At 44.6% G+C, this 14,834-nt stretch overlaps 1 protein-coding gene across 2 annotated transcripts in view; it reads left to right on the forward strand.

The window, feature by feature from the left end:
• vav2 (vav 2 guanine nucleotide exchange factor) overlaps positions 1 to 14,834 on the forward strand; it is a 213,427-nt gene continuing 198,593 nt past the window's right edge. The window contains exon 1 of one of the 2 annotated variants that reach the window (XM_072240493.1): positions 1 to 1,098. In XM_072240493.1, coding sequence (XP_072096594.1) covers positions 892 to 1,098 — 207 coding nt within the window. In that variant the 5' untranslated portion in view covers positions 1 to 891. The remainder of the gene's footprint in view (positions 1,099 to 14,834) is intronic. The other variant, XM_072240492.1, reaches the window with a different exon arrangement.

Consider the following 14,834-nt stretch of genomic DNA (forward strand, 5'->3'; position numbering starts at 1 on the left):
GCGAGCGGCGTGCATATTGGCCACTGTGTGTCCGCTGATCAGTCGCTTGGAGGGAATCGTGGGGCTTGGATACAAAGTTACAGAGCGGCCAGACGGAGATATATTGTGTCCGGAGAGGGGATTCACTGCACGTCGGATCAGTGCCACTGGGAAGGCCGCTTCCTCCCCGCTCAGGTTCTATGGGAACAGCCTCAGCCCCGGCTCTGGCCCGGGATCCCGCTCCAGCCCGGCTAGCTGCACCCTGAGCCCGGCTCCCGATCTGCGCTTCAGTGGCAGCGACATTCGGACCCTCAGCACCCTAACCTCGCAAAGGAGACCCGATCCGTAGTCGCCCCACTTCCCAGGACCGCGACCCTCTAACAAGCTCCTAATCACCGTTCGGGACCGCGACCCCCACCACCCTCCCCGCCACACTCCGACAGTCCCTAAAGGACGGCGCGTCCACCGGCATCATTCGCCCCACCCTCCGTAGAACCTGCTCTTCGGTCAAACACATACCCACCTCCTGCCGTGCCCACCTCCCTTTTCCCGCATCCCCTACCTCTCACTCCTTCCACAGAACACTCCGCCGCTCCAGGTAGCTATCCCTCTGTGCTACCCGGGACCTTTCACCCCAGCACCCTCATCCCAACTCTCCCCACGAACAACTTGGGTTTCATTTCTCCTCCTCTCTGACTTTGGTTCCCTTTCGCAGTCCCTACACGTTCTTTTCCTCTTTCCCCATTGTCCTCTGGTCGCCCCCACCTGCCCCTTCCTAGGATTAATTTCCCAAGAATTTTGAACCCGATCCTCCATCGCCATCCCCTACACTGCCACTTCATCCTTTCTCCTCGCCTCATTGCCCTCCCTGGTCCTTCCTTTTAATACTTCCTCGCGTCTTCGCCCAGTTTCATGATGGAGGAATGGCGCCAGTGTGGTCGCTGGCTCATTGACTGCAAGGTGCTGCCCCCAAATCACCGTGTGGTGTGGCCAGCAGCCCAGGTCTTTGACCTGGCACAGGCGCTGAGAGATGGAGTACTGCTCTGTCAGCTTCTGCACAACCTGAGTCCTGGGTCCATCGATCTCAAAGACATCAACTTCAGGCCACAAATGTCCCAGGTAGGTGTTGAGTTGGGTCGAGGGGGAGGGTGGAAGCGCAGGAGACTCCGGATGCTGTAATCGGAAACAACAAAATGGTGAAGCTGATCATGCATCATTCGTGGAGGGAAATGAATAGTCGAGAGTTTCAGGTTGGGTTGGACTGGATGAAGGTTCTAGACCTGAAGTTCCAGTTGTCCATTTTCCTTCCGTAGTTGCCGACTTTCTCTAGCATTCTGTTTGTTGCAGTAGGGAAGGTTTGGTCAACGTCTGAGACAGGCGATGTGATTTTGGGACCTAAAGAGATCAACTGTTGTGAGACTGCTCAGTGGACACCAGCTGACTGAGTCCAGCTCCTAACCTTTGCTGAGAGAGAAAAAAAAATTGCTGGAAATTTGAGATCAGAACAAAAATTGCAGGAAGTATTCTTGGACCAAAAGCTGTTTTCCAAGCACAGCGAAAGTTTGCAACGATGTTGCCGGGACCTGAGGTTATGAGTTTTTGGGAACGTTTGAATAGGTTAGAACTTTATTCCCTGGCTGTATGAGCACGTGCAGAAATCTGGTAGAGGTATGCAAAATTATGGGAGGTGAAGATAGGGTCAATGCAAGCAGGCTTTTTCCATTGAGGTTGGGTGAAACTAGAATTAGAGGCCGTGGGTTAAGGGTGAAAGGTGAAATATTTAAGGGAAGTATGAGTGGGAAATCCTGATCTTCATATAGCAATTGTATTAACAGAATAAATTTAATTTGGCATTTAGTTGCTCAGCAGGGTTTTCACTGCACCTGCTGTTAGGGTTGGGTAGTACTGGTTACTGCAAAACACCTGGATCAGTTCCAGTCTGATAGAAGTTGGTATTGGACTGAACAGAGTACTGATGGACACTTGTACAGTGATGCATTAGTGGTGGGTGTTGGCCTGTTAATAGAACATAGAATAATACAGTGGGATACAGCAATGTTGTGCCAACCCTCAAACCCTGCCTTCTATATAACCCCCCCCCCCACCTTACCACCTTGTTACCAGCCTATTTACTATAAAATACTATGGGTTACTTATTGGTCTGTCTTTATTTGACACCAAGGCGTAGTACTGGTGTACATATGTTGCTTTATAGCGCTACATATGTAGAATTATGCAGAATGCCGGTGTGTGCAACATAGTGTTCTGGAAGTTCGGACTGGGAGATGCAGGTCTGTCACTTTGTAAGGTGGGTGTAATGCAGGTGAGAGCAAAACTAGTGAGGTCTGCAGTAACTTGCTTTTTCTGCCATCTTCTCTTTGGCGATTAGTAGCAATGGTGATGATCGATCAACAGAAATGAATGAGTGTTGGTTTTGTTTGAGAGGAAGTGAGGGAGGGAATCTACAACTGTGAATGAGCAGCATGCTGAAGGAATAAGTGATCAGTGTGTAAGACAGATTGTACGTACTGTAGTTTGTTGTGAGCTAGAGTCATTTGTAAGGAAGTGTGAAGTATTTAGGACAGACTTTTTGTCAATTTCCCACAGATATGTTTTCTCAGTGCTCCTAGTATTGCCCTGATGGCGCCCAGATGCTAAGGCTGAAGTTTTGACCTCTACCTCTTTTGAGAATTGCAGACGTGGGAGATAGCCGATGATCGATTGGTAGAGGTTAGTTGTGGATCAAAGTTTAGGTGTCCATCAATGGGAGGTGTAGGCTAAAAATATCCAGTGACTTTTGAGTTGCAGTGCAGAAGACTTGTTTCTTTCCTGCCTCTCTCTCCCTTCTTTTGACACTTATGTTGGGAGTCAGACCTCCTGCAGCCAGACACTTAACATCAGCAACTAGTCTGCATGTGTACATCCACCTGACCAGTACTGTTGGTTCTCCCTGATGAGGATTTGCAATTGTTCCTCTTTCTGCTGTGCACATTCCCTCTCCGTCCTTCAGCAAGACTACTGTATGTTCTCATACTTGGCAGTGATTATCTCCAGACAGAGGAAGTCTGGGTAGAGCAGCATCTGTGGGAAGAAAGAAACTACAGGCATTTCTAGTTGAAGCCCTGCATCAGAACTGAGAATGAGGAGGAGGGATGGCCTGCGGAGAGAGGGGAAAGGGAGTGGCAAGAAAGATTCCAAGGTGATTGGTGGACAGAGGATGGGGTGTAAGGTGACAGGCCGAGAGTGTCAGGAGGGGAGGTGAGCAGGGTTGGAGTTGGAAGGCTGAGACAGGTGAAAGGGGCCCCTCCACTCTCAGTCCCAGTGCAAGGTTTTGAACTGAAGTATTGACAGCTTATTTCGTCCCACAGATGCTGCTTAACATGCTGAGTAATTCCAGCAGGTTGTGTGTTACTTCATATTCCAGTCTCTTGTGTCTCTGGTCTAGTCACTACCCACTGACATTTATGGAATTTTAAATGTCAGATTCATCACCAACAGTTTCCTGAGTTTTACTGTTTGACAAGAAACTAAATAGGCCCAGCCACGTTAATATCTTAGGAACCTTGTGGTGAGGGATTCACTGGACTTCACATGAGTTTAATCCTTTTCAACAAGTCAAGATTATCTAGAATACGCAATACTGCTTGGATGAATCCTGTTCAAAAAATGAAGTAGTCCAACAGAACCCAGGGCAAAGGAAGTGGAATTACATATTTAAAAAAACTGCAGATGCTGGAAATCTGAAACAAAAACAGACAATGCTGGAAGCACTTGTGTCAGGCCACACTTGTGGAAGGGAAGAAAGAGTTAATATTGAATGTTTGGAGAAACACTAATTTTGCTTCTCATTCCATTGATGCTGACTACTTTCTGTTTTCTGTTTTTATCCAAAGTCACCCCTCTGCTGTCCATCAAAGGAAACAGTCATTCTCCCAATCACTGACATATCATAGTCACTGTGTATCATCTACTACTTACCAAATCTTTTCTGACACGCCTCCTACAGCGGTGACCCCTCTCTCTCCCACCAACATGGAAGTGGGTCGATGTATCAGGAGTGCAATGGTGTATTGTAGTGTTCTATTAGTAAGCTGTGGTGAGCAGGAATGGGGTGTTAAAGGACTCTTGCAACATAGGTCTACCAGAAAGAACAAAATGTGAAGCATTTTCCAAATTGAGAAACATTAAAAATATAGTTTTCTGCTTTTATTTAACAGATTTCATACATCAGTTGCTTGAGCTGTGACAGAAATATTTCTTGTCGTAAACTGTTTGCAGTTTCTTTACTATCTGATCTATTATAACTGTTAGATTAATAATTAAAATTAACCTTCTGTAAAGATATTTTATATTTCCCTCGAGCCTCTAGGCAGTTGCAGATTGAAAGTGTACCTAGCGGTGGTTGCATATTTAAACCCCAGATCATATTGCTTTGTCTTCATTACTGTTGTAATAACTGCATATGAATCTCGGGTCACAATATAATTGGAAAATCAGTCTCTCCCTCGGGATTGATCAGAATTTTTGGTTGGGGGGGGGTGGGATGGAATTTATTTATTTTATTTTTTTGTTTTCAAATGTTTTTATTGTGAAGCAACATCAGCTTAACCACAACCGACAATGTCCTAAAGTACAATGCTTCTTTTTTCTTTTCTTTCTTATAACAACATAATGAAAGTAAAATGAATGTGTGTATAGTAAACAAGCAAAAAGCAAAGGAAACCCTACCACCCCCTCTCCTTTCCCCTTCCCAGCCTTCCCCTCCCCTCACCTCACCCCACCCGTATGTGCTGTTTAGGTCCTACTGCCCCCCACACTTAGTTCAGCTGTCGGTCTCTTCTAAATACAACAGTAATGGTTGCCAGATTTTTTCAAATTCCTCGAGTCTGTCCTTGATAACGTATCTTATCCTCTCTAGATGCAGAGTATCCATTAATGCAGCCAGCCATTGTCTGAGTGATGGAGTTTCCTCCTTTTTCCAGAACATCAGTATGAGTTTCTTTCCATTAAGTATGCCATAGGTCAGGAGTTGTTGCTGGGTAGCCTGGAATTTATCTGACCTCGCAGAAGTTCCAAAAATTATTAAAGTAGGGTCTGGTATTATCTGAACCTTTAGTACCTTCGATAGGACCTCGAATATTTGCTTCCAATACTCTTGTATCCTGGGACATAAAGCATGCCTATGTTAGAAATTTGCCTCTGAGGACTTGCATTTCTCACACATTGGGGACACTTCTGGGAATATTTTCTGAATCCTTACTTTTGAGTAATGTAGTCTATGTAGGGTTTTAAATTGTATTAAACAATGCCTGGCATTGATGGAACAGGAGTTAACATACTGCAAAGCCTCATTCCATATAACCCCACTTTTGAAAAAAGGAGGGAGAGAGAAACCGGGGAATTATAGACCGGTTAGCCTAATGTCGGTGGTGGGGAAACTGCTGGAGTCAGTTATCAAAGATGTGATAACAGCATATTTGGAAAGCGGTGAAATCATCGGACAAAGTCAGCATGGATTTGTGAAAGGAAAATCATGTCTGACGAATCTCATAGAATTTTTTGAGGATGTAACTAGCAGAGTGGATAGGGGAGAACCAGTGGATGTGGTATATTTGGATTTTCAAAAGGCTTTTGACAAGGTCCCACACAGGAGATTAGTGTGCAAACTTAAAGCACACGGTATTGGGGGTAAGGTATTGATGTGGATAGAGAATTGGTTAGCAGACAGGAAGCAAAGAGTGGGAATAAACGGGACCTTTTCAGAATGGCAGGCGGTGACTAGTGGGGTACCGCAAGGCTCAGTGCTGGGACCCCAGTTGTTTACAATATATATTAATGACTTGGATGAGGGAATTAAATGCAGCATCTCCAAGTTTGCGGATGACACGAAGCTGGGTGGCAGTGTTAGCTGTGAGGAGGATGCTAAGAGGATGCAAGGTGACTTGGATAGGTTGGGTGAGTGGGCAAATTCATGGCAGATGCAATTTAATGTGGATAAATGTGAAGTTATCCACTTTGGTGGCAAAAATAGGAAAACAGATTATTATCTGAATGGTGGCCAATTAGGAAAAGGGGAGGTGCAACGAGACCTGGGTGTCATTATACACCAGTCATTGAAAGTGGGCATGCAGGTACAGCAGGCGGTGAAAAAGGTGAATGGTATGCTGGCATTTATAGCGAGAAGATTCGAGTACAGGAGCAGGGAGGTACTACTGCAGTTGTACAAGGCCTTGGTGAGACCACACTTGGAGTATTGTGTGCAGTTTTGATCCCCTAATCTGAGGAAAGACATCCTTGCCATAGAGGGAGTACAAAGAAGGTTCACCAGATTGATTCCTGGGATGGCAGGGCTTTCATATGAAGAAAGACTGGATGAACTGGGCTTGTACTCGTTGGAATTTAGAAGATTGAGGGGGGATCTGATTGAAACATATAAAATCCTAAAGGGATTGGACAGGCTAGATGCAGGAAGATTGTTCCCGATGTTGGGGAAGTCCAGAACGAGGGGCCACAGTTTGAGGATAAAGGGGAAGCCTTTTAGGACCGAGATGAGGAAAAACTTCTTCACACAGAGAGTGGTGAATCTGTGGAATTCTCTGCCACAGGAAACAGTTGAGGCCAGTTCATTGGCTATATTTAAGAGGGAGTTAGATATGGCCCTTGTGGCTACAGGGGTCAGTGGGTATGGAGGGAAGGCTGGGGCGGGGTTCTGAGTTGGATGATCATAATAAATGGCGGTGCAGGCTCGAAGGGCCGAATGGCCTACTCCTGCACCTATTTTCTATGTTTCTATGTTTCTATCTCTGTACCCAACTCCTTTTCCCACTCTTTTTTAGTATTATCCATTGTTGTATGACACTTGTTTTGTACGGCATCATACAGATAGGCGATGATGTGCTCTGTCCCTAAACATGATCTTAAATGATTATCTAATTTATCAGGTTCTGCCGTCTCAAAAACAGAAAGATGTGATCTTATATAGGGTCTTAGCTGGAGATACCTGAAAAAATGACTCTTTTTGCAAACCGAATTTGTTTTGGAGCTGCCGAAATGATGGAAAAATCCCTTGCATATATAAGTCGGGGGGTGGGTGGGAATGGAATTTGATTGTTCTATTTGGCGGATCAGTTGATTGTCTCAGGGTTTGATGCATTGAACACTATCTTCTACGATTGGGGGTCCATTTGACTTACCTCCCCGTCTCTTTGGCCTTCAGAAGATCAGTCCTTCTCCCCTCACTGTGAGGAGCAGCTGATACGTCCCTTGCTGTGTGCTGGTAATTGCTTGTGTTTTTAGTATCTCATTACGTTATAGAGCTGGCATTACGAGTCTTTCACTTATCACACCAGAGTGCAGTAATGTTTGGTGCATGTGTTATACCCCATGGAGAGACACATACTGATGTGAGACACAAAGACTTCTGATTCATATAACTTGCCTGTAATTTTGATGGTGACTAGTATCAGAATCAGATTTTATATCACTGGCATGTGTTGTGAAATTTGTTAACTTTTGGTGTTGGTTTAAGCAGGCTTTTCTTGTAGTCACCAACACTGATCTCCAGAAAATCAGGGGTATTCTGTTATTATTATAACAAATTCTAGGATACTGATTCTGAAATATTGATAGTGTTGCATACTTGTATGTAGCTTCTGGTGTGACCATAGTAAATGGTGAATCGCTGTTTCTTTTTTTTTGTGAATCACTGTTTCATCTGATAGTTAAAGTGGAAATGACTCTTTTGCATCATATACCCCACCTTAAAATATCTGCTAAGGTTAGTCACTCGCGATACTGTGGAGCTTGTCCTGACTCTTCCTTCTTTTCGGCAGAGAAAGGTGCAGAGATTTAATAGAATGGTAGCAGGATTGAAAAAGTAATGTGGAAAGACTGAAGAACTGAGATTCGCTCCCCAGCACAGAGAAGCTTTGGGGAAGACTTAATGCAACTGTCAAAAAGTATGTGTTTCAGCAGTAATTATGGAGAAATTGTTCCTGAATGTGGGATAAGACAACTGGCAAAAGAGTCAGAGGTGCTAAAAAAGAATTTGTTTTTATGTGGTTGCTTTCTTGGATGGAATGGCTGAAAGGATGATGTGAACAGATTTGTTCAATGCTGCAAGTGTCTCAGATCCCTTCCCTCTTCCTCTTCCACCCTCTCTCGTCTTCTACCCTTTCCCTCCCATCTTACACCCTTCCCTCCCTTCTTCTTTTCCCCTCCACTCTTCTTCCCCCTCACCTCCCTCACCCCTTCACCCCCTCCTCCCTCACCCCCCACCCCATTTCCTCGCCCTCCCCTTTCCTTCTCCTCCTCTCTTTTCCCCTCTTCACCTTCCCCTCCCTTCACTTCTCTCTCCCTAAGTTGCTTACCCACCCCACCTCGCACACAGACACCGATACTGGTTGCATTTCAACATCAGAGAACTCAACTGCAGTCGACATGTTGACTGGCCACTCGGGCATCGGAGGTTAACTTGTCACCTCCCAATGTGGGGCCGCTGGGAGCTGCTACTTTGGGAAGTAAAATTACTACATAATTTATTCTTAAAATATTATGAAATATGCAATAGCTGAATTAATTAGGTGTTTTGGTATGGAATGCTGAATGGTGACTTAATAAAATTTGCATTATCTTCAGTACAGAAGATCCTGAATTAAGATAAAAACTACTATAGATTTTTCTCTAAGTTCTTAATAGCAAAGTTCCCTTCTCCCTAAATTCAGCTTCTGCTTTGGATACTTGCTTTCAGACTTCCTCTGACTATCCACCAGTTTGCTTCTCTTGCACACCCATTGACTCGCACTTTACTTCAGTTTCATGAACATTCTTCCTCACTAGCCAGTCACTCTTCACTTGTGCCAGGTCTTCCTCACTAGCCAGTCACTCTTCATTGACCAGTGTGACAAAGTGGTGAACACTGGCAAATAATGCACCACAAACAAATGAAGCCCCAGTGAACACTGGTGAGTTTCTTTTCCTTTCCTGTTGACAGCAGCTCTGTAGGTCATGGAGCCTCTGTTAGTCAGTTCAGTCCAACACCCCTACTGGGGCAAATGCCGCTGACTGCAGTTTGCCAGAGCCCTCTGTCCGGGGCCAGTCTCTCAAGTTGTCCCCAGGCGTAGCCCATCTTATGTCAAAGAACCATCCTCTCCGAGGAATAAGGTTCTTAGAGCCTTTGTTGGCATTTCAGTAGCTCTGGGATTTTATGAGATGGGGTTGCTAGCCCAATGCCCAACCCTCCTCCTTTTGCAGTGGAGTTGGGACCATCCATGACAGAGTTATGTAGATTCTACACCACTTTTAAAGGACTACTGAATGGACCTGCTGTATGATCAAGCAGAACTTTTGACCTCAATCTACCTCATCTTGGCCTTTGCACTTTGTGTTCTACTATGCTGCACTTTCTCTGTACGTATAACACTATATTCTGCATTCCATTATTACCTTTCCCTTATACTAACTTGATCCACTAGTTTTTCTTGAAATGATCTGCGTGGATGCCATGCGAAATGAGTGTTTCATTGATTCTTGGCAAATGTGATGATAATAAACCATTTACCAATTATGCAACTCCACAGGGGGTGAGATAGACACAGGATGGACTCGGAGTCTTCTGATGGATAGAATGGTCTGGTGGTGGGTGATAGCTTTTTCAAGTGAGCCACCATGAGTTTGGGTGCACTTTGCAAGATCCTACGCATAATGATGTCAATCCCAACACTTCCCTGGTGGCGTGACATAGCCCTTGTGCCCGCCTACCTGAGCTCCGATGTTGGAGGGTGATAGGACATACAGACCGCACAATTGGGATCTGTAAAATTGGATTTAGAATCTCTCAGGTGCTGGACATTGGAAGGCCATTTATTGAAAGATCATAGCATCATCCGTCCACACTCCCGCGCCCCCAACCATACTGATAATGGTTTGTTGATATTTCAGTCTCTCTCATGCCTATCAGAAGACAAGATAGGGACTGTCATTGTGTTGTGCTTAATGTCGAGGTCAATTGTGTGCACATGGGGTGTTACCAGATCAGGACACTGATTATATTCCTGTGTGGGATGTAGAAATACACTCAGCCTGTCACAGTGAGGATTCAATTTTGGGAGAGCAGTGCAGCGAGACGACAGATTTTGAATAAACTGACACCCGGGCAGAGTCTGCCTGGGGGCTCTCAGTGCAAACTAAGACAAACACTTCCGAAGTGAGATTCAGTGACCTCTGCAGCTGCCTCGGCCACTGTGCGGCACAGTGAAGCATCTGGTACAGAAGAAACCTGAGGCCATTGTTGCCTAAGGAGCTGAATCTTCAACATGGTCAGTACCTCCAGTTGAACTTTGACCTTTTTGTGTGTTCCCCGCTAGCTGTCAGTCTGTGGATTTGTATTGCCATGTGCTCTTGTTTGTTTTCATGCCCCATGTGCTCCTGTCCCCACTCCTGCTCTACTGTATTACGGCCCTTGTATTACTGAGTACTCCACCTCTTACCTGTTTCTCATTATTACCTGTTTTGCTGCCACTTCAGTCGCATTGTACTCCACCTATCATCTGCCTCTCTGTTTATTGCTCAGTGTATTTCAGTCCTGTGTTTTCACCTGTTTGTTGCCAGATTGTGCCAGTGAGTTTTCCTGAGCCTTTCCAGCATTTGTGTCTGAACCTTGTCCGTCTGAATATTGACTCTGCCTGTATCCTGTTTCTGGTTTTTGGATTTCTCTGGAATTTTTCATCTCCACCTGAACTTTGACGCTGACTTTGTTGCCCCTCCCCCTCCCTGGATTTACTGCTCAGTAAATATCATTGTGCACACAGTACGTGGTCTGCGATTGGGTCCCTGCTTCAGCGTCCTGACAAACGTGGACAAAAGTCTTCAAGCAATCAAATATGAGGAACAGGAGGCTGGCGATTGGGGCATCTGTACTGTAGGAGTCTGGTGAGTGGGCTGGAGTTGCTGAGTGGGGCAATCAACAGGAGGCTGGAGGGTGGGGCATTTGTATTGTAGGTTCCTTAATATTTGCAATTATAGAGTCATAGTCACGGAAACAGGCAACTTGTCCCAACTTGTCAATTCTGACCAAATTGCCTACTTGACTTCAGTTCATATCTCTGTAAACCTTTCTTATCCATGTACCTGTCGAAATGTATTCTAAATATTGTATTTGTACCAGTGTCTGCAACTTTCCCTGAGAGCTTGTTCCACATACCCATTATCCTTTGTTTAGAAAAAAGGCCGCCCCTCGTGTGCCTTTAAACCTTTCCCATCTCACCTTAAATCTACCTGGGAAAGAGACTGAAGCTATTTACCTTATCTATGTTCCTCATGACTTTATAATCCTCCGTAATATCACCCATGTTCCAGTGAAAGAGCCCCAGCCAATCCAGTCTCTCGTTATAACTCAAGGCTTTCAATCCTGGTGACATGCTTCTGGATCTTTTCTACGCCCTTTCCAACTTAATGACATCCTTTACTGCTGGTTGACTAGAACTGCACAAGTACTCCAAATGTGGTCTCTCCAACATCTTGTAAGGTGTAGCATCACTTCCCAGCTCTTGTACGCAGAGCCTTGACTGTTGAAACCAAATGACTTCTTCACACCCTGTCTACCAGTGTTATCACTTTCATGGAGCTGTACACCTGTACCTCTCGCAATAAATGAGCTCCCGAACAAACTGGGTCAGGCAGCATCTCCGGTGGGAAATACTGTAGATATCTTCATATTCTGGGTTTCACTTGCCTCATCATCATTGAAACATAACCACAAACTATGGACTCACTTTCCTGGACTCTTCAGCTAATATTCTCAATATTTATTGCTTGCTTATTTATTATTTCTTTCTTTTTGTATTTACACAGGTTGTTGTCTTTTGCACACTTGTTAGACAAACAGTCTTTCATTGATTCTATTATTATTATTCTATAATGGATTTATTGAGAATGCCCACAAGAAAATGAATTTCAGGTTGTCTCCCGTGACATATATGTACTTTGATAATAAATTTACTTTGAACTGTGAAACACTTCATTTGTACTGAAAGAGTGGAGGGAAGATGGTCACTATGAAGAGGTGAGGGGAGGGGGTGAGGTAGCAAGTGATAGGTAGAGTGAAGTTAAGAGGGATTGATTGGCCATGGACTCGGGTGGAGGAGGGTGGTGTTAAACTGATAGTGAAGGCAACAAAGAGCTGCAGCTTGTGGAAGCTGATAGAAAGGAAGATGATCCAGGGACCTCCCTGTCAGGCGAGACAGAGATTCAGAGATGCTGCCTGACCTGTGGAATTCCTCCAGCAACTTATTATTTCTTTTGGTCTATCTTCCAGCACCCACAGTATATTGTGTCTCTATTTGTACCCCCAGGTCTCTCTGTCTACAATACTTTCAAGGGACCTGCCAGTAACTCTGTAATTCCTGCCCTGGGGTAACTTAAAAAAATAAAAGAATTCACACTTGTCCAAGTAAAATTCCATCTCCCATGCTTTGGCACACTTTCTCTGTTGCTTTTTTGAGCATAGATAACGTTGTTCACAGTCCAGTAAATCAGTAATTTTGGTGTCATCTGCAAACCATGCCATCTCCATTCATTAATATAGGTGATACGAGTAAAGTATAGGAGGATGTCAGAGATACTTTTTTTAAAACAGAGTCGTTGATGTGTGGAATGTGCTACCAAGGATGGGTGGTAGAGGCAGATACTCTGGGGGCATTTAAGAGACTCAGATAGGCACGAGGATGAAAGGAAAATGGGAGGGCTATGTGGGAGGAAACTCAGCACCAATCCCAGCAGCACAGCACAAGTCACAGGCCTAAAACAGTCCTCCATTACTACCTTCAGATACCTTTCATCAAGCCAAGGAAATGCACCACATTTAAAGTTGGAATTGTGTTTTTTTCCTTTCCCAGTAGTTAGTTCAAGCTGGTTGTGTATCAGTGCCAAGAGAGCATTGCTCTTTCTGAGGTTCTGTTTTATGTGGATGAAGCTTTTTAACCAAGACTCCATTCACACTTTGGATAGACATCATCAATCACAATGGCGTTGTTTTAAAGAAAAGCCCAGGAGATCTCCAAGTAAAAACAAAATGCTGGAAACACTCAGCAGTCAGGCAGCATCACTGGAAGGAGACCCTGTGTCTGAACGAAAGGTCTTGGACTTGAAACAGTGTCTTTGTTTTTGTTTCCACAGATGCTGCCCAGCCCACTTTGTTTCCAGCATTTTCTGTTTTAATTTCAGATTTCCAGCACTTTAAAAAATTTGGCAGTGATACTTCTGCTGCTGTCTGGGAGATACTTATCCCTCAACCAAAATCATTTCAACAAATGAACTGGTTATGTTTCTCATAGCTGTTAGTTTAGAACATAGAACAGTACAGACCCTTCGACCGGCAATATTGTGCCGACCTCTTAACCTACCCCAAAATCAATCTAACCCTTCCCTCCCACAGAGCTCTCCATTTTCTTTTCATCCACATGCCTCTCTAAGAGTCTCTTAAATGTCCCTAATGTATCTGCCTCTACCACCCATCCCTGGCAGCACGTTCCATGCATTAACCACTCTGTTTAAGTACCTCCGACATCCTCCTGTTCTTTACTCCCATCAATTTAAAATTATACCCCTTTGTATTAGCCAGTTGTGCTTTGGGAAAAAGGCAATGTTGTTGCTCTATCTGTGCCTCTTATCATCTTACATACCTCTATCAAGTCGCCTCTCATCTTCTTTTGTTCCAAAAAGAAAGCCAAAGCTTGCTCAACCTCTTCCTCATAAGACATGCTTTCTAATCCAGGCAGCATCCTGGTAAATCTCCTCCACACTCTCTCTAAAGCTTCCACATCCCATAATGAAGTGACCGGAGCTGAACACAATACTCCAAGTGGTGGTCTAACCAGAGTTTTATAGAGCAGCAACATTAGCTCACAGCTCTTGAACTCAATTCCCTGACTTATGAAGGGCAACACACCAAATGCTTTCTTAACCTCCCTATCAACTCATGCAGCATCTTTGGGGGGGTCTGTGGACATAATCTCTTTGTTCCTCCACTCTGCTAAGAATCTTGCCATTAACCTTATACTCTGCCTTCAGGTTCAATCTTCCAAAGTGTATCACTTTGCCCTTTTCTGGGTTGAACTCCATCTGCCATTTCTCATTCCATCTCTGCATCCTGTTGTAACTTGGACCACCTTCTACACTATCCACAACACCACCAACCTTCATCTGCATTCTTAATAACCCTCTCCTCTACTTCCTCATCTAAGCTAAACTTCCTCATCTAAGAGCAGGGGTCCCAGAACACCACTGGTCATGGACCTCCAGCGAGAATACGTTCCATAGAAACATAGAAAATAGGTGCAGGAGTAGGCCATTCGGCCCTTCGAGCCTGCACCGCCATTCAGTATGATCATGGCTGATCATCCAACTCAGAACCCTGTACCAGCCTTCCCTCCATACCCCCTGATCCCTTTACCCACAAGGGCCATATCTAACTCCCTCGTAAATATAGCCAATGAACTGGCCTCAACTGTTTCCTGTGGCAGAGAATTCCACAGATTCACCACTCTCTGTGTGAAGAAGTTTTTCCTCATCTCGGTCCTAAAAGGCTTCCCCTTTATCCTTAAACTATGACCCCTCATTCTGGACTTCCCCAACATTGGGAACAATCTTCCTGCATTTAGCCTGTCCAATCCCTTTAGAATTTTATACATTTCAATAAGATCCCCCCTCAATCTTCTAAATTCCAGAGAGTATAAGCCTAGTTGATCCAGTCTTTCATCATATGAAAGTCCTGCCATCCCAGGAATCAATCTGGTGAACCTTCTTTGTACTCCCTCTATGGCAAGAATGTCTTTCCTCAGATGAAGGGACCAAAACTG

Source organism: Mobula birostris, chromosome 22 (assembly GCF_030028105.1).
Source record: "Mobula birostris isolate sMobBir1 chromosome 22, sMobBir1.hap1, whole genome shotgun sequence".
Taxonomy (NCBI): domain Eukaryota; kingdom Metazoa; phylum Chordata; class Chondrichthyes; order Myliobatiformes; family Myliobatidae; genus Mobula; species Mobula birostris.